The sequence below is a fragment of the Triturus cristatus genome, chromosome 4_1 (genome assembly GCF_964204655.1).
Source record: "Triturus cristatus chromosome 4_1, aTriCri1.1, whole genome shotgun sequence".
NCBI lineage: Eukaryota > Metazoa > Chordata > Amphibia > Caudata > Salamandridae > Triturus > Triturus cristatus.
The window spans coordinates 809,922,622-809,947,347 of NC_140585.1; the positions used below are offsets into that span (position 1 = coordinate 809,922,622).

The following is a 24,726-nucleotide window of genomic DNA, read 5'->3' on the forward strand; positions in this document are numbered from 1 at the left end:
TATTTTTTTCAATTTGTTGTCTGCAAAAACGTTTTATATACAGAAAAATAATGTTGTAAAAAATGATATATATAAATGAAACATACAGGACATAGCAACATATTTACATTTACGAAATATATACGCTATGTACAATGGAAAACACTTCAGGGGTCCTATTAGCTTGCCTCCCATTTACTACAAGCGTTACTCTCTTCAATGCAAGGTTTTTGGTTAGGAGCAGATGCTCTGCAGGCACCTTATTTATTATGATTTGGGGGAGAGGCAGAATTTCTTGAGGGGGTGGGAGTAGGGTCATCCTGGGTGTGACTAGGAAGGATAGTTGTGGTTGTGTCTATGTGTGTTTGCATTTGCATTGTGTGTGCTGTTTGAGTGTCTGGATGTGTTTGTAATTGTTTGGCTTCTGATGTGTGTTAGTTTTTGTTTGCATGTGTCCTCCTCTAGCTGATTGTTTTTGTAGGTCTTTTGATACATATGGAAGTGTGTGTTTGTGTGTGGGGGGGTTGTTGTTTATGTGTGCAGTTGAGTATATGTTTGTGTCTAAGTGTATTTGTGGGTGTTTCTGGTGCCATTTCTGTGATTGTATGTGCAAAAGATGTTTTGGATGTGAGCTTGTGTGTATGCTGTTCTGGTGACTTGGCTGTATGTTTGGGTGCATGCCTTTCTGAGTGTTTTGTGTCTGTTTAGTGTGTGTGAGGGGTGAGTTTAGGCGTTAGGATAAATTTAGAAATGGGCGGGTTTGGGGGTATATGTGGAAGCATAAAGGACAGTGGGTTTAGATGTAAGGGTAATTTTAAAGACAGGAGAGGGTCAACGGGTGTGGAATGAAGAAGGGTGGGATCTGGATTTAGATGGAAGGGTAGTTTTGGGATCTGGGTGGGGATGGGAGTATAGGAGTAAGATGGGTAGGATTTGAATTTAGAGGGAAAGATAGGTTTAGGATCTGGGAAGTGATGAGGAGATGTGGAACATGTAGTGATATGTGTTTGAATTGGTTGATGTTGTTATGGATGTTGTTGTGGGTGTTTGCATGTATGTAATAAGTGTGTCTGTGTTTTTTTAATTTTGTTTTTGGAGCAGAGAGTGTGTGGATTGTGATAGGTGTCACATCTGTTGTTGCTTGTGTTTTAGTAAGTGTAGATCTATATTATATGGAGTCAGGTTGTTGGGAGGTGGTAGGTGTTTAAATGGGTGCAGGAGTTGTGGGTAGGTAAGATTATGGAGTGGGTGTCCATATTGGAGTTGCAGTGGTTTCAAGAGAGGCACTTGCAGGATATAAGCTTCTCTGTAGAGCAGACATGGCAGTGTCAATGCCATCTAGGATAATTATAACTTTCATTAGCTGATCACCAACACCGTGAATGGAAGTCAGCACTGCAGTCAGACCAACAGAGAGACTTCTTAAAAATGTAAATGGCTATTTTGACTCCAGTGCTGCATGAATGACTGCAGGTGAGAGGTGCCTGGGTCAAAGGAGATCCCAGTTCATCTGCGACTGGGTGTGGTGTATCTATGGGGATAAAGGACTGAGGGCGGAGCTGGTGGTGACAGGCCCAGCAGCAGTTCATTGCACTATTAAGTCTTGCTCTGCCAACACAGGGGGATGGTCACTGTTGGAGGCCTCTAAGTGATTGGCAGTGGTGGCCTCCTGGCCAGCACCCTCACCCTCTGTGCAGCTGGGTCCTTCAGGATCTGAGATGGTAACTTCAGATTCCCAGCGGCTATTTGCATCTTCCCCAGAAGTTTGGCCACCGTCTCCTTCGCCTGATCCTGAAGTAGCTAAGAAAACAGATAGGATAGGTTATATTTTGTTAAACATATAACAAGATAATTTATTATTGCCTATCTTTTGATACCAACATGATACGAGAATTACCTATTTTTGCAACCCACACAAATTTTGATAGTTATATGTCTCTAAATATAAGTCATAGTTCTAAACTGTTTATGGGACAAAATGTTCACATCTTTGGTGATCTATAGCTTTGATAGTTTCATTTCTACAAAGATTTCGGAACACTATACAAATCTGATTATTGGTCCATATAGCTTGTGAAATTTCTGTCACAGGAGTCTTTATTTTGAGTCATTAGTACTGGAACATTATGTTTTTAAAGTCTTTACTGTCACGTTTTGTTAGAAATAGGTTTAACAGCCTCCATTAAATTAATGTGCAAACAAGCTGCACAGTAATTTCCCTTTGTTTCGTCAGAACAAATCTGCGAAATAAGTTGTATATTAAACAGGACACCAGCAAAATCAAGTTTTTTTCTCTATCGTAATACAAATTGTGACAATATTATCATCAATAGAAGGAACATAGGCTTTCCTGAGCCCAAAAAGGATAAGATATACCTGGTTTATTTGAATTTGAATAGGTATTTGTAAAGCGCAACTGTCACACTGAAAGGAGCAACCTGGCGCTGTGCGGGAAGAAGTCAAGGTGGACCAAGAAGGGCACAATATGAGTGATAAGCAAAATTCATCTGAGGATCCAAAGATCCAGGTCTTTAGGGCCTTTCTGAAATGGGTTTCTGTTTTGATCAACCTTAGGTGCATCGGCATAAGATTCCAGGTGTTGGCTCCTAATGCAGCTACAGTTTTTCCTCCTTTAGTTTTTCACCTAAAGTCTTGGAGCTTAAGGAATTTTGCTGATGAGGATCTGAGTGTCCTGGCAGTGTTGTAGGGGTGAATCTGGCCGACAGATACGTTGGTCCTAGATTCAAGGATGCTCTAAAGGTGATTAGAAGTACCTTGAATAAGATTCACTTATGCAAAGGTAGCCGTTGAGGGTTTTAAGGGCCACCGAGGTGGAAGATCTACGTGGTAGTTTTAGAACTAGGCAAGCAGCCGCATGCTATACCACTTGTAGTCTCTTAAGTACTTGTTTATTTGCTCCTGCTGGTAGGCTGTTACAATAGTCTAGTCGTGACAGGATAAGTGCTACTGCAACTGTCTATCTCGCAGGAAGAAGAATAAAGTCAAATAATTTTTTAAGTGTTTTTGATTACGTTAAAACAAGTCCCTGCCACCGTCAGGGCATGTGGTCGGAAGGAGAGTGAAGTGTCAAATTTCACTCCCAAGTTTTTTGCCACTTCCGTAGTATTTGGGGGTGCTGCTGCGTCTTACGACCACCACACATTTGGCTTAAAGGGATTGTCCTTTCCTATCAGGAGGATCTCCGTTTTATCTATATTACACCTGAGATGGTGAAGCTTCATCCACTGGATGACCTCAGTTAGGCATAGATTAAAGTTAGATTCTGCCTTAGTGGAATCTTTGTCCAGGGATAAGATCAATTGCATATTATCAGCGTATGATGTTATTTCGATATCAAAAGAGGATATAAAAGAGATGAGAGGGACCATGTATATGTTGAATAACAAAGGGCTGAGAGAGGAGCCCTGTGGTACGCCTGATGTAAGAGGACATTCGGAGGAGAGGAACGTTCCTGGGGCCACTGATTGTCTACGATTAGTAAGGAAGGATCTAAACCAGGCCAATGCTGTGTTTGAGATGCCGCTATTCTTGAACCGCGCGAGGAGGCTGTCATGAGAGATGATGTCAAATGCGGCCGACAAATCGAGCGAAATCAAAACCGCCTTACTGCCTTTATCTGCAGTGGATTTTAATGTATCAACTATTTCCAATAGCGTAGATTCCGTTGAGTGCTTAGGGCGGAAGCCTGATTGACGTGAAGAAAGTTTCAAGAAAGTTCTATAGTTCTCTATTAACCAATCTTTCTGTAATTTTACCCAGTGTGGACAGCAGCGATATTAGTCGGAGGTTTGAGAGAATTGAGGAGTCGCTATTTAGGTTTTTTTTCAATGGTTTAACTATGGCCAGTTTCTATTCATCTGGGACTGTGCCTGTAGCTAACGAGGAGTTGACTGTCTGGTTAATCACCGGATTAACGATGTTTATAATTTCATGCAGGACCTTGGGTGGACAGGCATCGATAGGGGAGCCCGATTTGCAGCCAGCAATTGCCTCACGTGTCTGCTCAAATGAAACTATTACAAAGGCCTGGAATGAAGGACCAGTGTGCGCAAGGTCAAGCTCTAAGCTCAAGTTCTGCAAGGGCATTGTAATAAAATCTTTTTGTATATTATGGATTTTTTCCTCGAAGAAGACCAAAATCTGGTCACATAGGTCTGTGATGGGGGGGATTTCCATACTCAGCGTTTTAGGGTCGGGGAAGGACTTTATAATAGATAACTTAGTTTTCTGATCATGGTGTGGATTTTGTTGGAATAGTACTCTTTTTTTGCTGATTTAATCTGTGTGTGGTATTTTTGTTCCTGCTTGATTTAAAAGAGTTTTGTTCCTGCTGAGTCATAAGCTCTTCTCCACTTGCGTTCCAGTTGTTTACGGAGATGTAATTGAGCTAAAGTGGGCGCGTACCAAGGGACTTGGTGGGGTTTGGCTTTAGGCTTGTTATTAGGTTGTTCAAGTGGGGCTAACTCATCAATTATTTAGGTTATCCAATTATGGAAGAGTTGCGTATCTTTCAGAGCATCACCAGTTAGAGTAGGTGTGGAAGCATAGGCAAGAGTAAACAGCTTTGGACTAGTAACCAATTGGGCCCAACTTGCGCCTTGGGTGAGGAAAGAGTATTTGCTTAGTAAGGTGTTTAGCAACTGGCATTTTAATGCTGAGGGGGATAACTTTGGAGGCATTGAGTGTGAAGCAGAAGCCTGGGCTTTCTGCTCCCTTTAATGAGTCGAGGTCAACATTTGTGCACTGTAAGGAGTCACGAAAAATGATGGCCAGCCCCCCTCCGCTAGTTTCCTCTCTGTCTTTCCTGCAAATGGTATAGTTAGGGGGGGAGTGCTGCAGCAATGTCTGGGTTACACCATTCCTTGAGCCAGGTTTCAGTGATGAATAAGAAATCAAGCTGTAGCTCGGTAATCAACTCTCTGATATCATGACAGCGTTTACAGAGTGAGCGTGCATTAATTAACCCCCCTTTGGGTTGAGAGCTGTTGAATGTTAAGGCTTTCATATCTTTAACTTTGGGGCAGGTATCTGTGAAGGTAAACACAGTTCTGCATTTACTGGAGATAATTTGCAGTCACAATATTTCCCTGTGTCACAACGTTTTAGCAGACTTGGTGAGTACACAATACCTGGGAGCTTTTGGACGGCATGGCTGGCGCTGGCCGCGGTCAGGACGGGCGCAGGCAGGGTTGCTTTTGGCGCGCCTTTGGCGCACCGGCGGTGCACCCGCAGCGCGCATCCGTGTTGGCAGGCTCATTAAGTACTCAAGTCTGCCAACCACTAGACCCCAACTGCCCCAAAATGACAGCTCTAAGACGGGCCTTTTCTCCTCAAATTCAAATCTACATTTCAATTAATCATCAGATAAGCATTAATCCTTTTCCAGTTAAAATTCAAATTCTGCCGTTTAAGAGCTGTACACGAAGACAGGCATTGTCTACAAATAGTACATCTGAGGCGAGTGAGTTTAAAATATAAGCGATTAAAAACGGGGTAGAGGTATTCTGTCCAACCTTTTCTGAGTCCGCTGCGCGTCCGTGTTGGCAGGCTCATTAAGTACTCGAGCCTGCCAACCACTAGACCACAACTGCCCCAAAATGGCGGCTCAAAGACGGGCCTTTTCTCCCCCCGGAAGGGGAGGAGAGGAGAGGAAAGTGCAAGTGCAAATAAAACAGTGTCCGCAAAGCACGGGCTTCGTATGAGGTGCAAGGTACACAAATTCAAATTCAAATCTACATTTCAATTAATCATCAGGTAAGCATTAATCCTTTTCTAGTTAAAATTCAAATTCCATTTATAATTGCAATAGTCTTCAAAACACTCCATACTTACCTCACAATGGTGAACTTGCATTTGAATTGAATTATTTCATCATTGTAAAATGATTATTTAGAATTGATCTGCGCAGAACCTCTTTTGTTAGATACACACTTATAACAAAGCTAAGTAAATAACAGCAATAACACTATAAAAATCCTAATTCTCACTCCATTATTAGTGTTCTCAGATAAGCGCCCAATGTACCAATTCGTTTGAACCCCAAAACCTATGTACAGATTTAAGCTACACTTTTGAATATGTACTTCAACATATTCCATTTGTTTTTGAGAATGTATAAGAGCTATAGTAGTGACTAAATGTCAGTGGCAGTGATAATACCTATATTTGTTGTTAGAACATACATTAGGAAGAAAATACTTGAATGTCCAACATAGCCACATCTATTAAACAACATTTGTGGTTATTTAAGAGACATTGGTCAAATTCTTATTGGCTACAAAAGGAAGACTAGACATGTTTTTGATGTCACAGTTCCTCTAAAATAATACCACAATCCTCTTAAAATAATGTTGGTTACTTGACACAATGAAACACTCCAATTCATCACTTACAGCCTTGATTCCGCTCCATTGCTATCTGGTCCTTCACTATATCAGGGTAACCCACTGCCAAAACATGCAGCGTCAAGGGGGTCAGTGAGGATTTTCAGGTAGGACCTTCCAAGCTTCTATAGAGCTGTTAGTCTGGTCCAGCGATGAATGGGCCTCCCATCAGTTCCCGCAATGCAGGCTGCTACACCTATAGACTCCCAGCTGTCCGACTTCTCTGGTAATATCCTGCTAGGTCTTCTTCTTCTGATGTGAGGTGACCTAATAGGAAAAACTGAAAGTTCCCAAAAATATTTTTAACGCTAATTAGTTAATTATATTCTTTTATTAGTATGTTAGTCTGCTAGCATGGATAGAAAAGTGTATGATTAAACAGTTACGTTGAATTGTAGGCATATCTTTTGTCTAAAAATCAAAATATATTGATCCCATACTATTTGGTTATTTGTTGGCATCTAACCAATCAATATTACAAATAAGTTTTACAAACACAACATTATATTTTAATGTTAGATTTGCAATATATATGTCACAACAGGTGTTGTTCTAGCAGTATATATTTTTCCAAATAATAATCATATTAGGCAGAGTATTAATTAGTTCACAGATGCCCGAATGCACAATAATTGAGCCATTAACTTATTTTAACATTATATTATTTTTTAATCCATATTAAAAAAGGTTTACAGTCAGTAAACATGATGCATGCTATTCATCTATAATTTATATTGTTAATTTGTACTTAATTTCAGAAACCTAAACACATGCAAACATTATTAGACATGCAATAAGTATATCATATAATTTTTTTAAATGACCATCATTTGGTTTAAAACATTTTTAGCTACATGCATAAATGTTCTTCATTTGTTGAACTATAATTAAGTAAATACTTATTTTGTTAAAACATTGTTTTTTAATGGATATGTTTCACGCGTATTTTGTAACCTTTTGGTTTGGTTATCAAAAATACATACTATTTAATAATAACATTTCTACAAAATACACATATAGCAAATATGCAGCAACAAACTTTTTTTTTAAATTCCCGGCCCAAGCATTTTTTTTTTTTTTTAAATCAATGTCTGACCAACAGAAATTATGGCGTAATTGCTCTAAATTTAGGTTTTTCAGATTGTATTTCGATTTATCCCAAGACAATATAGTTAATGTTGAGTCATTTAAAAAATATGCTCCGAAAGTTTAATCATAACTCTCAGTTCGAACTTGCAGCTTACCTGAGATTCATGTGGACCATATAAATGTAAATAGTTCTTCAGGGCCCTCTCGTCAACAATTTGCAGTTCTTCTTCTGTGAAGTTGGGGGCCCTGAAAAAAGAAGCAGCAGTGTGAGAGAAGGTGGTGTAGCTTTGAACTCTAGGAGGCAAGTACTATATTGGCTGCTAAGACTGTGTAGGCGTATGTGACAGTTACATCAACGACCATGTATAAACACATGAATGGAGGACTAAAAAATCACAACACATTGGTATACATAGTCCCTTTTCAATTAATGACGCTTCTGGCATCCTCCAGGATGTGAAGTTACTGACTGGTCATTAACTTTTTATGCCTGACAATATGACAGACAGGATAGATAGATATGTGCATCAGAATACTGGTTATTCATGTACAAATAAACTATAAAAATAAATAACAAATCCTGCACATGGTGTAGTGTAGGCCTATTATATTAATATTGATAAATGCTTAAAATACTGTTTTTGTACGTATAATACATGTCTTTTCATTATTCTGAAATAGTTGCATTGCAAAGTAGATAGTTTACTATATTGTCTGTTATATACGCACAGCATTATGTAAAACTGTATCAGGAGAAAAATACATTTTGGATTAATGTGATTGTGTATAGGTTTGTCTATAGTAGGACAGAGTTGGTAACATTCCAATATCTCTCAATGTTTGTGAAAATGATGTGATGTATGTATATCTTTTATACAGCAATGTGGTTTATGATTAATGGTGTTTTATAATAAATTCAAATATAGATTTGTTTTTATCAATGTAATTGTTTTTTATAGCTATGTTCTTAGACAACTTCAAGTGAGACCTACAAAAAGGAGAGAAACGGTGTACAAATTCTTCCTCGTCTTGAAACCATGCTAGAACGGCATATGATCACTAAATTTAAATTACACGGTGGCAATTAAAGATGTATTTCAACAACTGGAATGTGAATTGCTTCCCGGACTTAAACTGCATTTTCCAATTTGCTAAACAAGTTTTGGATGTTATGCTGTAAAGGGTCAATAACTACATTCAACTTCCTACAGAAAATGCTACCCTGAACAACGTCAAATCAGACTTCTATACTTTGTGAGGCATTCTATATGTTGTTGGTGTTTTTGATTGAAGACGCATTGACTTTCTCCCGCCGCCGCATGTCCAAGTTCAGGTCTATAACAATCACAGTAGTTTGCCTATCAAATGTATATTTTCAAGTGTTTGTGCCAAATTTCCTGGCTCACACAGCAACACAACACAGCAAATGGCAGACCTGATGCCTCTGAAGACCTGGGTTGTTGTGTGTGTGTGGAGGATCACGTAGACAGCATATGACACATGTGGGGGTAGACATGTTGTAATTCATTTTGTACTGGCTATTCTATAGTGGTGTGTAAAATGGAGGAATGGAGGGTGCACACTAGACAGCAGATGTGAATTGCAGGGCTTCCCTACAGAACATTAGTACATTCCAGGGATCCTTTCTAGTGCGTCAGACAGAGGAGTGTTAAGGAAAGCGAGAGGGGGACCTTTGAAGTTAGAGGTTTACGGCATCTGCATTTTATTTTTCTGCATGTTTTATGTCAGTTCCTTTAGGCTGATGATATATCAACTTTCAGTCAACCTCTTGATTGTACATTCTTTCTTGGACTGTCCTATTGTTATGATGTGATCCAAGTGGCAGGTACCAGCTGCTACCTGGGCCCTTTTGTAGCAGCAGCTATGCTCTTCAATAAACTATTGTTATATAACTGGATGCCTGCATCAGACATTTTTACCGGAGGAATCTCCCATTCCAGGCCACTGTTTGTGAGAGAGGCAACAACCCCCCAACTTTCGCCTCAGGTTAACAGGTAATTAAGTGGGACAGCCTCACTTGCCTTTGTGCTCTTGTTTTGGGCGGCAACTGAGATGAGACTCCCAGCTCACCCCAACCTTCCGGCTGACACTTATGACAAAGACCGCAGCTTGACCAGTCTGCATGGAAATAGCAACAGATGAGAAATGCCCAAAATTAGTTACATATCTGAAATGCTGAATTACACACGAACAGTCTGCAACATGAGTATAAAGATGGAATAGAAGCTATCAGTCAGTCTGCCAAGATTTTCTGACCAAGCACCAGGGTTCCACACCAGAAGCAAACTGAAAATTCCTTTGAATTCCAGGGTTAGGGTACTGACTGACAACTTCCCTTGCTAGTTTGAGGTGACTTGAGAACAAATTAACTAGATTGCCAGGAGGGGCTTCCTTGTCCCTGCTTCGAGGCACAGAGCTGACTGATTGCTCGGGAGGGGCATTGGTGGTGCCCTTGAATGAATATGGCCTGGCATTGCAGAGTTCCCTCCCTAGGGTTGACTTGTGACCCCTCAACACTCACCTCCAGACAGGGTCCCGGGATGGTTGTTTGCAACCCCTCCTCCCCCCTTTACTCCAGAGGCATCGATAATAACTCATCCAACACAGAACTTGGATTAGGGGTCGGATAGCCCTGGCCGTATTTTTATTAAAAATAATAAATCATAATTACAAATTCATAACAATTTTTATACGCAGAAAACCCAAACATATTCAATAACATTTCAAATACACATCTTTTATGGCTAACCTTAACATGAGTCTAATACATAGCCCTACCTAACCTAAAACTGGAATATGTACACTTTGTTTTCTGCGTATCCTGAATGAGCCTATGTGCAAGGTCATGACTGTTCCCAACTACTTGCCAGGTCCCCTTTAATGGAGTTACCTTGCGCAGGAGGCCCATTTGCCCATCAGAATCCTTTCTGCAAGCACCCCCTACACCCTTCCATAGTACCTCCCAGGGACTGATGTTATGCCACGTTGGCGCCAATGCGCCTCCGCAGGGGTTGGCCCAAAGGGGCCTGCCGGAAGCGGACCTTCCTACCGCCCGCACCCTTCAGCCTACCGGCCGTAAGCACCCCTGGAGTGTGATGAGGGACCACTGCCCCCCCCAAGCGTCCCCTTTAAACAATGGGATGCCTACTAAGAGATGAAAAATTTGACCTAGCAATCATGACCTTACTGCCACAGGCCAGTATATTTGACCGACTATCTGGCCCCCCCATCTGCTGCTGAAATGAAGGTCATGCCCCGTTTGCTGCCCCTAATCTCCAGGCTATCACATTTTTCAGGAAAAAACATTGCCCAGTTTGGAAAAGTGAACCCCATCCTGCAGCAAACAACCGCTACCCCCGGATGCAGCCATGCGCAATCGTGTGCAGTTTGGGAGACTGGAAAGCTTATCGATCTGCCGCGCCGGGTAGGCATAGTTGCCTGAAGCGAAAAGATTGTTTCAACCTGCTCACATGAGTGACCCACTATCCATACTTCCACCTCCTGCTGTCCCCCGGCGGGTACCTAGGCTGTGAGGAGGTCCGATGATGGAGACTACCAACCAAACCAAATATAAATGACACCATCAATAACACATAGCAAAATCTTTTCATAGCCGTGCCTGGTGTGCATAGTTGCCTGTAAAGAGAAATTGTCTCAGTCCGCTCACATGTGAATGACCAACTATCCATAGGCCATCCTTTAAGAAAAAACATTCCCCCCTGAATGAATCCATGCGAAATGGCATGGAATTATGGGGACCTAACCAACTTATCTATCTTCTTATTAGGTCTCTTACAGAAGTGTTCAAGGCCCAGACCAAATTGCCCCCCACCACTGCAAGCATGGGATGCTGTGAACCCACCCTCCTAGCAGAGTGACTTGCGCAGGGGGCCCAGTTCACCAGAAGGTTATCTCCCCCGGCCCCCCTGCACCCTCAATATTATCTCCCAGGAATATTGCTTTCATGCCACGTTTCTTGCGCCACTGCGCTTGTGGGGGGTTGGCCCAAAATGCCTACTGAAAGCGGAACTTTCCCTCCCCCTGCACCCTTCCATTGTTCCTGTGGATCCCTTGCTAACAATTCCAGAGTGAGAATATGACTAATTCAGGACTCTTCCTCTCAGAAACCCCTAGTCCAGTACCCTCTTGGACATGGGTGGGCTCCTCCTTTCGTGAGGACCCAACACACCAACCATACCGCGAGTGCTTGTGTAGGGGGCCCGCCTTCCCACTAGGATGCCTCCCTCGGGCACCCCATACACCCATCTTCCTCCCTCCATGTGCTTAGCTTGCGCCCAATGCGAATGGGCGGGCCTCTATAACCCCGACCGGAGGATATAAAAGAGAGAAAGGAGTGAGAGGCAAACCTAATAATGGGATTAAGCTCACATATTATCTGTCGTTGTCAGATTCCACACACCAGGCCTTTGCTCCTCTGGCACAGCTAGCCCATCATTGCTGCCTCAGTGGCACCCTCAATCAAGAGTGACAGCCCTAGCCTGGTGGCTCCTCCCTTCCGCCCCAGACCTGACCTGAATGATCGACCGGGACAATTGAGCAACCTTGGGAAAGTATACGAATAGCGGGATTCATCTACCCCGCCGTCCTGAACCCCAGATTGACCACCCTGTATAATTCAATTAACCCCAGATTTAGCTGGACCACAAGTTGATTCGGTGCCCCGGGTACCCCAACAGGGTTGCAGTAACATTTTGCGTAAATGCTTGAGAAACGTTGCACTCCAGCTTTGCTGAGTTATGTGAAATCAAACTACCTTGGCACTAATAACTGTACTGCAGCCTCATCCATGAAGTGAAGCCTGCCTGCATTGCTTGCCGAGATTCTCCCCCACTGGCGAGGGCACTGCCCTAATCTGCCCCGGCAAATACAGGTGCAGCTTTCTGACCATATGAAATGCTGCACATTCCCCAAGAGTTTTGAGTTGGGACCTCCAAAAGCCAAGACGCGATAGAGGCTTAACTTAGATGGCCCATAATTCTGGAAGGTAACCCCGGATTAAGAGCATCTCAGCTAGATAAAAGTCTAGACACTACCCTCTGAGACAAGTCAATTGCGTTCGCCAGTTGCAGGGCAACGAAGATTACGGAGGCTAGTGAGAACATATGCCACTAGCCGCACAGTCACTGCTAGCACGGAGTATTGCCAAACTATATAACACTTTGAGTTCTCTGAAACCCGTTCTAAAAATTCTATTAGATCTGACCACTGGTTGAAAAGGTATAATTCCCTAAAAGTAAAACTTTACGCGAACCTAGTTGTGTTTATAATGGCTAAGGCAAATGACAAAATACTTATTCCCCCGCACTAGTGAATGGCAACCTCACCTCATTAGTTTGGGTTTAAAAATGCAATTGGGCAAGAGACTTATGACTCCCTAATAATGTGCCCATTACCACACACCTAGATACTTTTTCCATAGCTGTTGCTACCCATGACCTACACTGGCATAACCTGTGTACACGTAAAGTGCACGATCACCATAAAGGGTATCCTGGTGTTGAAATATCATATTTATTGCTACCCAACTCAATGCCACTCATTTTTCATCGCCCGCTGAAGGATGAGAAGCTGAACAAAATCCACCATGCATTGAAACGGGTGGCCATGAGGTCAAGCGCGGGTCCTATAGTGGGAGCTTTATCCCACTAAGTCACCAGAACTGGCTGCGTTAGTTGTTTGCTAAGGGGCAATGGCCCATACTTATCGCAAAAAGGAAATCCGGTTGTCGCAATCGGTCCCCAGCGCTGGTGAAACACCTCCACTTTTATTTTGAGATAGCATTTGTTTCAGTGGGCACCAGGGAAACCACCTGCATGCTGCCCGTCTGGCTGACCTCCAAAACTTGCATAGTAGGTGGTTTAAAGGTCAAATGTATATTGATCCTAGTCACATAATAACATTAAAAAGAATCACTAGCTTAGCGATTGCTCATCGGCTAGATCGGTCGAACGACCACCAATTATGTTTTCAAATAGCAAGCTATGCGTTTCTAAGGATTATTCTTAATAGACTGATCTCTTTCTGGCTTATCCGCTGTACATAATAAAACAAGGTAAATGACAGCCAAGGTAAGAGTGTTAATTGCAATCAGCATCTTCTGCTCTTTCGCAGTACTTTTCTCTGCTCACAAAATTAATTTGAGTTCATCTGTAAATTGCAACCTAGAGAAAACTGCCCTAATTACACAATTAAACAAGCATTTGCAATGCAATCGGTCTCGCATTTATGCGAGTTTGAGCTATTGGCATTGTAAATGGCAATGCCTTTATTTATGTTTTAAAAACGAAAACAAAAATAAAAAGGCATTGTTATTTAAAATGTCAATAGCTTAAACCCGCATAAATTAGAGACCTATTGCATTGCAAATGCTTGTTTACTTAGGAGCATCTAATGGAAAGTTAGTTTGTTCCAGGAAAATGCAAGTGTTGCCCAAAAACAGGCGGCCTGCCTCCTCTTTTGAAACCTATTCAGAGGCCGTGATTCGGCTCGTCAGCATTTCCGACGTCATCCGTTGAAGCCCACGAACACATTGCTTCAGTAACTGTCAATGAAAAGGAAACATTGCAGCTTCGGCCAGTGTGACTCGCCGAAGAAGCGCTTCAACGCCCTGTCCGAGGTAGTAAGCGCTGTATAAATGCAAATACAATACAATGACTACTTTACAGATATTGAGGACTCTAGTAAATGCAGCCTGCCTCCGCTGCATTTGTGAAGGGCCGGTATGGCGGACAGTGGCGATAGAGGGGTAGGTGGGGCTTTTCGGAGTCTGCCGGGTGTCTTCGCCCCTAAACGGGATTTGAAACTCTCATATGAGAGTGGGCTCCCATATTTTGCAGTTTATGAAAACCCATTGAAAGATGGGGGTCAGCAATTTCACTATAATTCGATCGTGGTGCTTGTACTTTGATTAGTAACGATACAGCAGTATTCACCCCGCCCTTCTGAAAACAGAGCATGGGCCCCTGATAACTAGCAGGGCAGGACAGCTCTAAAAACACAAGCGCGGCGCAGTCCCAAAAGTGAAAGAGGATCTCGTCTTTATGGGGCCATGTGTTAAAACACATGGCCCCATAAAGATAAGAAATCGCTTATGACAGAAGGAAAGCAGGCGAGCCAGTCCAAGTGTGCCGGCACAAAAAGCCAAAGGGAGGCAACATAGATAGCTCATATCCAATGGCTGCCCACCGTTTAGCATAAACGGTGACGCCAGCAAATTGAAATGAGGGGCGGGGCTTCAAGCCCTTTTCTAAAAGTCCTCATCTGCATTAAATCTCGCCGGCGCATAGCAACGCTAGGCGAGACCTAAAAACGTCTGCTTTCTCAGTGCCGTAGTGACACGTGAAGTGAGTGTGATAGGTAATAGAAACACACTGGCGTGATCTATTTCAACGCAATTCTCCCCAAAGATTCCTGTTGTTTCTTGGGTGACCCATTAGGCTAATGCTCTTAAGGGATTGGCTCGAAATCACCCGGAGTTGTGGTCAAGTGCATAGCTGTTATTAGCCCGCATCTCCTTTCTGCAGGTTAGTAGTTAAGGTAAAGCACCAGACTACCTTTCGCGGAATTGTTAGATGTTAACATCCTGGCGTTGAGGAGGGGTGTGGCCCGCCAGCGCTCTGAGGGTACACCACTTGTAAGCCTCCCCCCCCCCAGGGCCGGCGCTAGGCATGGGCAGTGTGGGCAGCTTCCCAGGGCCCCACACTCACCTCAAAAACATGGGGCCCCGCTTCCATATGAAAGGCTGCATTATAGTCAGGTGGCAGGCCGCCTGCTCCTCCGGCGCCCCCCACTCCCCTCCCATCACTGCAATTTTACATTGTGCAAACGAGGTGCCTTAACCTCAGCAGTTCTAAAGGTGTGGTGTCATTCCTGGGATTACGGGCGTGGGGGGGGGATGGAAAGAATGGGCGGGGTCTTGGGACAGCAGCAAAGGCAATTGTGTTTGTGTGAGCAGGTCAAGGGCGGGGCAGGGCTGTGCTCTGTTGAAAAGGTGCCATTTGCCGTTTCTTAGCAACAAATGGCCCTTTTGTTTTCAGGATCAGCTGAACGTTAATGGGTGAGCTGGGCAATGTTTATAGGCAAAGCACCACACTTCGTCTAAGTTCAGGGGAGGTAGTCACCACTTCCCTGGAATTCGAAGCACTGGACAGGGCCCAAGTGTGGGGCCCCCTTCTCTTGGCCTATTCAGTGCTGTGAGACCCAGGGCAGGAGAGCCCCTCTCCTGTGCCTTGCAGCAATGCCGCTGACTGCGGCCCCCGCAGAGCGACACTAGGCGGTCGACGCCCTAGTGCTGCCGGGGCACTGGTCACCCCTCCCCGCCCCCCCTCCCAGGGGCGGGGGGAGGTGCGAGCATCGAGCGTGATGGTCAGGCGGCGCGAGGAGGGCCATAGTTGGTATACGGGCCGCGGAATGCGACGGTGCAGGGAGGGGCTGGCCTCGAGCGTGCCCCAGGCGGCCTTTGTGGCCGGGCTCCAGACTCATGTGGTGCGAGGGGGTGCTCAGCATGCCTGAGGCCGTCGGCCGACATCGTATCCACCCCCCCTCGCCCGGTGCAACGCGGGTCGGTACCAGTAGCTCAGGGGGCTAAGGGATCGACTGTAGGGCCCCTGTTTGGCACAGGTCAGATCCCGGCTGTGGTTCCAAAGTTGGTACTATGGGGATCAACAAATTGGGTCACGCAGCAGAGGCCAGGTTGTAGCATGTGTCTAAGGGCGGCAGTACTCTAGGCAGTGCTCCTGAGCTTTCGGCAGCAGAATGGTGGAGCCTGTTAATGCAGGTGAGGACGTGCTCCGTCGACTGCGCTGTCGCCTTTGGTGCAAGTTACCAGGGTGCATGCCTCGATGTCTGGTCCGCATTCTGTGATGCGGGCTAATCACTTCATCTCCCAGTGCCTCAACGTGTATGTACATACGGTGTTTTACTGGGCGCGCGCCAATCCTCGGGATTATCACTTCTTCTCCGGAGAGGATCTTCGTGCAGGGCGGGAGAGGAGATTTGTAATTTTGGGGCCGGGTGCCGAGGTTGCAGTGTTGGTTGTGGTCTCCGAGTGTTTGCACATGACTGGTCAGTTGGCTCAGTTGGCGGGAGCGTGATCCCAGTGGTGCCAGGGTCACGGGTCCTCCCCCCACACAGGACACACTTCGGCAGATCAGCCGTTTGCCAGGGGCGTAGTGGCACGGTCCTGGAGCGGGGTCCCAGTCAGGGGGCCGGGGCCTGCTGCCTGAGAGCCCTTGCCCCCGTCGCTCAGGGAAGGCCAGTTGCTTGGACCTCCCTGGGTGGCCTGCTGTGCTTCTCGTTCGGGCGGGCACCAAGCGGGGTGCTGTGCACCACAGCGCAGGATTCGACGGTGAATCGCCATGGGTGGCTCCATGCGCATCTCTCCTCCCCACCCACGGCCTTCTCCATCGTAGGCACCATCGATTAACTAGGGGACGTGCGGCCTGGTCTTTTTGGGGGGTGGAGCGGCACCGCACGCGGCATGGTGTGTGGTGCGAGAGTGTCCGGAACCCTCGGGTGAGTGATTGGGACATGGCGGGGAGCTATTGGTTGGCTGTTTGGGTAGTCTGCACGGGGGGCTCGGGTGAGTTGTGAGCATTGGGACGCCCACCCAGCCGGCCGCATTGTTGGGATTAGTGCTGCCTTCCGGCCGGTGCTGTGGCCGCACCGTGAGGACGGAGGCCAGTCCCGGCACCTTCGGCGTGCTCTAATACTGGGAGTGCTCCATACCACCCCCCCCCGGACATCGTGAGCCCCCATCACCTCCCTGCTCCTCCCTCGCGGTGAGTTACGGCATTGTGCTGACTGCCGTGCGGCGATCGCAGCGTCTCTGTGCGAGTGGCGGAGGGAGATTACAAACTGTAATCTGCCAGTCCCTTACATTCGTGGGCCCCCGCCGGTGGGGCATTACCGGGGCTGCGCGGTGGGGGGCTCCTCTCACCACTCTTCCATAATCGGGCACTGGAAGCTCCAGAGGCGATGCACCACGGAGCGGGCCTGACTGCTAGGCGATGAACCGCACATGAGAGCCGGCCTCAGCTGCCATGCTGAGAGCCCGGTGCGGCGCTACCCGTGCGGCGGGGCTCCTTGTTCATAGCGAGGTTCCCGATGCGGGTGTTTATTTCCTTTGGGAGGGAACGCCTGGCGGGGGGGGGGGCGAAGGTAAGCCCGGGGTTATATCTTTAGCAGGGGTAGGCCGGTGGCCAGCCTTCACTTCTTCGCCAGTGCACTCGGTACATCTCACATAGGAGCTGTTGGGAAGGTAAAAGGCTGGCAGAGTGCCAGCCGTCCAGGCTGTATAACCAGCTGAACTGGTTCGGAGCTGGCCTTCGCCTCCTCCATTCACGAGGTGGAAGGCGTTGGGCCCAATTATTCTCCCCCCCCCCCCATTTCCGTACAGCATGGGTGCACGGGTCAGAGCGAGGGAGAGAGGATGGCATGAACCAGTGTGGCAATTGGTTTTCGGTCGTGTCCTCCTCGGCTGGCATTGTGGAGATCTAGTGCCGATGCCACATCTTTGCCTAGCAAGCGCGACTTTGGTGCAGGAAACCAGGGTTAGAGCCTCGAGGTCGCGTCCTGTGGGTTTGGGAAAATCTCTTAATCGCCCCGTGCCTGAATATGTAATGTAAATACTGTCCTCATGTGGAGCCGCCGACTTTAGTGCAGGAAACCAGGGTTAGGGCCTCGAGGTCGCATCCTGTGATCCCGGGGGAAATCACTTATCTTCCCGTGCCTGCATATGCAATATAAATACGGTACTCACGTGCAGCCGTCTACTCAGGTGCAGGAAACCAGGTTTCGAGCCTCGAGGTCGCGTCCTGTGATCATTGGCAAATCACTTAAGCTCCCCGTGCCGGAAGAGGTAATGTAAACACGGTGCTCAATGTGCAGCTGCTCACTTTGGTGCAGGAAACCAGGGTTCGAGCCTCGAGGTCGCGTCCTGTGATTCTGGGCAAATCACTTAATCTCCCCCTGTGCCTGAATATGTAATGTAAATGCGGTACTCATGTACAGCGTTCCAATACCTTCGGGTCGAGGCCGCGCGCCTTGCTGACTGAATGTCTAATCTAGAATGTGTTGCTTCTAGTACATAAGACAGTCACTAGTTCTAGGCTTGCCCATGTTGCAAATGGTACGCCACCGGTTGGCACTGTGGCTATGTTGTACCATCACTAGCCTGAAAGAAGTGGTAAATGGAGGAGATATGATGGAATTAATTTCCATTGTCGTGTGCTGCACTGTTTGACTAATATTAATCCATAGATGAGCATGGCTATTTAACAACAGTCCCACAGTATCGATGTCAGCGCAGTTTACTGCACGTGTTTGAGCAGCTACGACATGAACCATGCTTCGCAGATGCCTTCACACATGTCAAGTGGGAGTTCTTTCCAATTATGGGGTTAACTGTTGGAACCATCGAGAGAATTCGAACTATACCGGCAGATCGCATCACAGGTCCCGCTGCCCTAACCTTTTGCTGAAATGTGCATGGGTAGGCTGTTATTGTTGTTGTTTTCTTGACATCCAAACCCCCATTGCTTAAGGCCTCGCACTCCCAAGTGCATTAGTCCTTGGGCAGGGCGGACCAGAGTGGCGATAGTCCTAACGTAGAACGGTCATTGGGCTATGTTAGGAAACAGTTAAACATGGAACGCTGCCTATAGTCTTAAAGAGGTTTGCTATAAATCCGCAACTCTGCCCCTCCAACATGCTTATGTGGGCCTTGATCTGAGCACGGTGTTAAGATGGGATTGACACGTAAAGGAGCAATTTACAGCCGTGGGGCTACAGCTAGCCAGGCCTATCAGTAACGGTCACCATTGTCCAACTAGTCAGAGCTACGAATTGTATGGCCCAGAGACTACCGTACACGGGTATGTTTGTGTAATTACTGATATCAATAGGCCTGCTGCATCTGCGTGGTTTGGTTTTGCTCGCAAGAAAGTGCCAGTCATAGGCCTTTAACTGTCACTCATAGTTGCACAGATATGGTAAAAATCACACATAGCTACCTGAAACCTAGCCACCCAGGTGGGTGGCTAGCTCTTGGAGGGCAACGCAACCGAAATAGAATGGAGGTGTATTATCCAATGCAAATGGAAGCATTGATTAAGCCAAAAGATGGGTGTAGCTTAGTGCCCCAATCGTATTGAATACAGGGATGCATTGACATAGCGGCAGAAGACTAAGTGGTCACTACATAGCGCCCACTAAGGCCAAAATCACAGCACAAAGTTTACCGGTGGAATTTGAGCAAGTGGTTGCGGGTGCGCCGCACGCGAGCGAATTGCAAACTGGCGCTGGGGACAGTCTGCCACAAGTTGGTGCTGCCTGGATATTGTACAGATGACCCAACAGGCATGGACCAATGCATTTGGGATTAAAATCACTGTTGCCAGCTGAACAAGCCATTCGTATGGTTTGGAGGGCTTGGAACAGGCGCAAGTATGCCTGCACGAGTCCTGGCATGTAGTCGCACAATTGTCAGGTGTTCCGTAGAACTGCCTTGCGGCAGGAAGCACGCGCGTATGCCAATTTCTAGTTTTGCGCAATTAGGTTCTCTAGGTACATTTTGCCGTGAATAGCTCTAGGTCGGAGATTGTGTGTCACTCTGCCTACAGTTGGCTTTTCGGTACGTCTGCCTTGGTGGTAACCGGACAGGGTATTTGTCCCTTGACTTTGAGGAGCGATTCATTCAATGCTTTTCTTCATAGAACTATTCTCACCGTTGTTATTTCAGTGTTTTGGAGGGTACCTCTGTCTCCAACCCACCAATAGTTCATTGTTAATCCGATTACTTGCTGTCCACCGGTCCTTATTCAAGACCGCCTCATGGCGCCCGAGTCAAATCATGGACCATGTGGGTTTCAATTGTTCAATACCAGTTCTGTCGGGGCTGTCAACCCGATCGGGTCGCAAGTGATCATTCAGTTGGTCATTGTTTCCCAGAACCCCCGCCCCAGCATCCGTGCAGGTCAGTGGGAACAAGAGGGGCCTCCAGAGAGGTACACCTCCTCTTCAGTTGTGTGGGTTTTCGGGGGTTTGCCGTGCAGACGGTCCATGCACGGGCAAAATTTTGCCTACAGCCTCATTATCATTAGAGGGCCACCATTCCCACACTTGGTAGTGTAAGCAGAATCGACCGAACACCAGATTAACTGGGAATCCAAGTATCACTGCATGCGAAGAGGGGTCTCGCGGTGAGGAGCAGTGGGAACTGCGTGAATAACTTCTGTCTAGGATGCGGCCTGGAATTTTAGACGGCACAACATTGCACAGTGTAGGCTGTAAGCACAGCGCTCTGTGGGGTGTCAGGCAGAGAACATTAGCATGGGACTACCCACATGCCACGTTATTTAGTATAACGTCGGTCGCATGGCGACGCAGTGCCCGCTGCACAAGCCATGGGTGAGCTTGCTATTCACTGAAGGGAGACACCTAAGGCTTATTCAACACGGAAAGGTGACAGTCCCACCATTTCAGAATGGAAGCAATTTGGAAATGCTACGCAGCGAAGCCAGAATTATGGCTTCGGTCATCTTCTACAACTAACAAGCCTTGTTGAGCCATCGGCACTGGGGTGTTGTGGGTGTAGTGTGATCTTGTAATATACATTTGGAGGCCATGTGAGAAGCCGCATAATACCAGCCGGCAGCACACTGAGCTTGGCACCAAAACCAAGGGTTAGGCCTTTATGAGGAACAGCTGCTGGCACCATGTAGAAACAGGTCCAGATGTAAACTGGGAGGGCATTCCCCTGCAACCAAAGGCAGGTTTCGGGTTGCTTCAATGAAGACCTACCCACCCGCGCTTTAGCCAGGGCGGCATGTGGGTGGTATAGTTGTCATATAACAAGTGTGCGGTGGTTCAACAAGTTTGGTAAACACCACGTAAAGCCTTATGGCGACAGGGCATTATTGACCATTCACCATTCTCAACATTCAGGATAGGGCCAGTATTTGCACCGAAGGTTCCTGCTGGTTCCCACAGACTTGTCTGCCACCAGGGTTATCCTTCTATGGGTTAGAACCTGAGACTTGAGGGGGCATCTCCTGCTCCGGCGTCCCTAAAATGTCGATAGTCTACGCTGGGGTGGAGGTACCATGAAGGTCCTGTCCACTACTGGGTTTCCCCCAAGCGATGGGATCAATCTAGGTGGGACCACGAAGTCTACAGTTCTTGGGAAGCATCCAGCAGTAGGGCAGTTAGCAACAGATAAAGTATCAGCGAGTGGGTAACAGACACCTGCTCTCCAGCAACACCGTGCCCTGGGAGCACGCGTGCTGCGCAAACACAGAGCTCCAACCATAAGGGGGCCGAGTAGCAAAAACAAGTAAATAGGTTTAATAGGCGGGTCACTGGCCTTACAGCTGTGTGAAATCACTATCATTCAGAGGTAGGCCCAGGTGAGAATGGGGCATTTCTTAATGTCTGGAGGACCATTGCGGTTGGTAGTATATCCCAGCGGAGCCACTGGTCATGTACGGCAGCTGCAGGAAACTGGGAACCTGGGATACGGTTACTTTTACCTCGCTTAGGGGATGCGGTCAGCCAACATATTGTGCGGCCGTCCCAATAACTGGGGTATCAGCGGGTCAAACACAAGGGGACATTATGTCAATGGAACATTTGGCACGCCCAGGGTGTAACTAAAACTCAACTTCAACGGAGCAGGAATTTGGCACCACTGGGGATGCTCCGGGTTGGTGGGGGGCACCCCCCCTGCCACCCTCCTACCTGGGAGCATGCTAGGAGGGGTGAAGTAGGACCTAGTCAATCCTTAATGCTTGAACCATACCGCAGACAGTGCGCACTGCTTAAACCAGACAGATTCCTGAAGCTGGGATGCCTAGGGGGTTTCACCACAGAGGGATCTGAAGGGGCATAATTCCCATAAGGAATAAGGGATGCAGGGCAAGGGCAAGAGGGCCCCTTGCCCATGGTCACGCGCTGTCAGCTATGAGCACTCCTGTGCATCAGGTTTTAGCAAATAAAGGGGACAGTCCAAAGGTTAAGTAAAACCCTTCTCGCCATAATAGCCAAAGCAGGCAGGCGGGTGGGGGAGTGGTCACCTAGCAAGTGGGCTGCTGTCCCAGAGATGGGCACGCAGGTTCAGGCACACTCGGTGCTAAGAGGACGGCAGCTAGGTGAGACCATCAAATTGATGGGGCTTTGTGAGCCTGGGTGCCGGCATCCACCCGCCCAGATTAGTGAAGCGGGGTAACATTCCCGCATGGGGGTGAATAGTTCTTGGCACAACTTCACAGGCCCACAGATAGTGTCTGTTTCAGCAGACACTATCTGACCCAGGATAGCGTCTAGGTCTTTGGGACATAGATGGGGCCATCTATAACCAGCAGGGATGGTTCTCTTCCATCTAGTTGCAGGAAGCTCTAGACAGGAGAGGTTGCAGGTAAGACTATAGCGGTTTTGGTGGGGGGCCCTGGCGGCGACGGTGAGCCACCTCCAGGGCTGTGGCAGAGTTACAGGGCGATCTGGAAGCAGGCTGGTACCAAGGGTACCTCTGCGCGGCACCATAGGGGGTGCCTGAGCCAAATCCGAGGAGCCTCAGGGGAGGGCCACGGAAGCCGTGTCGGCGCCCCGCTAGTCCTGAGGGCAGTTGTGGGCCTGAACAACCGGGGGTTTGCTATGCGACGCTCCGCCCCGAGAGGGGGGGCGTGAGTAGAAGTTACAAACGGCACGTGATCCTGGAAAAGAATCACCTGGACGGCAGCAAAGGCGGGGTTCGCACCAGCTGCCCGGCTCATCAGGCGGGCAGGCGGCCCAGTTGGTTGCCTGCCCTTGGATCTCCCGTAAGATAACCCACCCATTACATATTGGAATATGTAATAAACCTGCAGCACACTTTACCCAACTCAACAGTCTGTGTGTGTGTTATTTGGGTATGTATTCTGGGGGAGGGGGGACTGAGGGGTGCCCATGGCGGTACTATGCCGCTGACCGCGGCCCCCGCAGGGGGCCACTAGGCGGTCGGCGCCCTAGTGCCGCCAGGGCACCGGTCACCCCTCCCCGCCCCCCCTCCCAGGGGGCGGGGACGCCGGCCGTTGTCTCCCTCCCCTCTCTCTCGCCCGGAAGTGACGCACAAGCGCGTCACTTCCAGGCTCCTGTGGGGAAGGGGAGGCTATTTAGCCTTCCCCCACCCTCCTGGCGACCTCTTTGTTCGCCTAGACGCCGCATCCCTCCCTACCGCTTACCCGGCGTAGGGGTCGGGTGGGGGGGTCAGAGCGTTGTAATGTTTCTTTTTTCGTTGCAGGCGGAGTTACAGGGCGATCTGGAAGCAGGCCGGTACCAAGGGTACCTCTGCGCGGCACCATAGGGGGTGCCTGAGCCAGATCCGAGGATCCTCACGGGAGGGCCCCGGAAGCCGTGTCGGCGCCCCGCTAGTCCTGCAGGCGGTTGTGGGCCTGAACAACCGGGGATTTGCTACGCGACACTCCGCCCCGAGAGGGGGGGCGTGAGTAGAAGTTACCAACGGCACGTGATCCTGGAAAAGAATCACCTGGACGGCAGCAAAGGCGGGGTTCGCTCCAGCGCTGTCCGGCTCATCAGGCGGGCAGGCGGCCCAGTTGGTTGCCTGCCCTTGGTTCGCCCGTAAGATAACCCACCCATTACATATTGGAATATGTAATAAACCTGCAGCAAACTTTACCCAACTCAACAGTCTGTGTGTGTGTTATTTGGGTATGTATTCTGGGGGAGGGGGGACTGAGGGGTGCCCATAGCGGTACTATGGATCAGGGCTCAAGGTCCACGTGTGGGGCCCCCTGCCCTGGGCCGTACTGTCATTATTCAGTACTGTGTGGCCCAGGGTACGGGGCCCCCCATCTCCTGAACTTCGTAGTACTTCAGTATGACTGTGAAGCCCATGGGATGAAACACTTTCCCTTGGGCTTTGCACGCATTGAGCAGCTTAATGGAACTGAGGAACTAGGTTAGAGTCTCAGCGTCTGCTGAACATTCTGTGATTCTGGGCATATCACTATTTCCACATGCCTCTAAAAAATGAATATATCCTTTTGTAATGTAACTGGTGATCATGTAAAACCCTCTAATATATTTGGGCTGAGTTCGCATAGTATAAAGCTGAAAATCCCCTCACGTTCTGCAACTGTGAGTCATGCCTGAATTTGCTCTTACAATCCATGAAACGCAGCAGAGTTTTACATTTGTGGGTGCATTTGCTGTGTGAGCA

The 24,726-nt window shown here is 47.6% G+C and overlaps 1 protein-coding gene and 1 long non-coding RNA gene across 5 annotated transcripts in view; one reads left to right on the plus strand and one right to left on the minus strand.

Moving 5' to 3' along the window:
• Nucleotides 1-27: 27 nt before the first annotated feature.
• On the minus strand, nucleotides 28-24,165 carry LOC146855603 (uncharacterized). 4 transcript variants are annotated; one of them, XR_014981351.1, is made up of 5 exons: nucleotides 16,426-24,165; nucleotides 9,515-9,611; nucleotides 7,628-7,718; nucleotides 6,393-6,663; nucleotides 28-1,779 (listed from the first exon to the last, which is right to left on the minus strand). XR_014981351.1 is itself a non-coding variant. In XM_085653434.1 (5 exons), exons 1-4 carry the CDS (start codon nucleotides 17,042-17,044, stop codon nucleotides 6,580-6,582), a joined length of 978 nt encoding a protein of 325 aa, XP_085509560.1. In that variant the 5' UTR covers nucleotides 17,045-24,165; the 3' UTR covers nucleotides 28-1,779; nucleotides 6,393-6,579. The 4 variants fall into 4 exon arrangements, 1 of the variants encoding a protein (XP_085509560.1); XR_014981349.1 differs by lacking the exon at nucleotides 16,426-24,165 and adding an exon at nucleotides 15,221-15,325; XR_014981352.1 differs by lacking the exon at nucleotides 16,426-24,165 and adding an exon at nucleotides 11,883-12,094.
• The window catches only part of LOC146855604 (uncharacterized), a 72,088-nt gene continuing 64,337 nt past the window's right edge, over nucleotides 16,976-24,726 (plus strand). The window contains exon 1 of the long non-coding RNA XR_014981353.1: nucleotides 16,976-17,027. This is a non-coding gene — a long non-coding RNA (uncharacterized LOC146855604). The remainder of the gene's footprint in view (nucleotides 17,028-24,726) is intronic.

Coding starts and splice junctions, on each gene's coding strand:
- LOC146855603 (XM_085653434.1), bottom strand. CDS start 17,044: ATGTCCCAATCACTCACCCGAGGGTTCCGGACACTCTCGCACCACACA. Junction 7,719..9,514: donor CCCAAAACAAGAGCACAAAG/GCAAGTGAGGCT, acceptor TTCTTTTTTCAG/GGCCCCCAACTTCACAGAAG. Junction 6,664..7,627: donor ATGGTCCACATGAATCTCAG/GTAAGCTGCAAG, acceptor GGGAACTTTCAG/TTTTTCCTATTAGGTCACCT.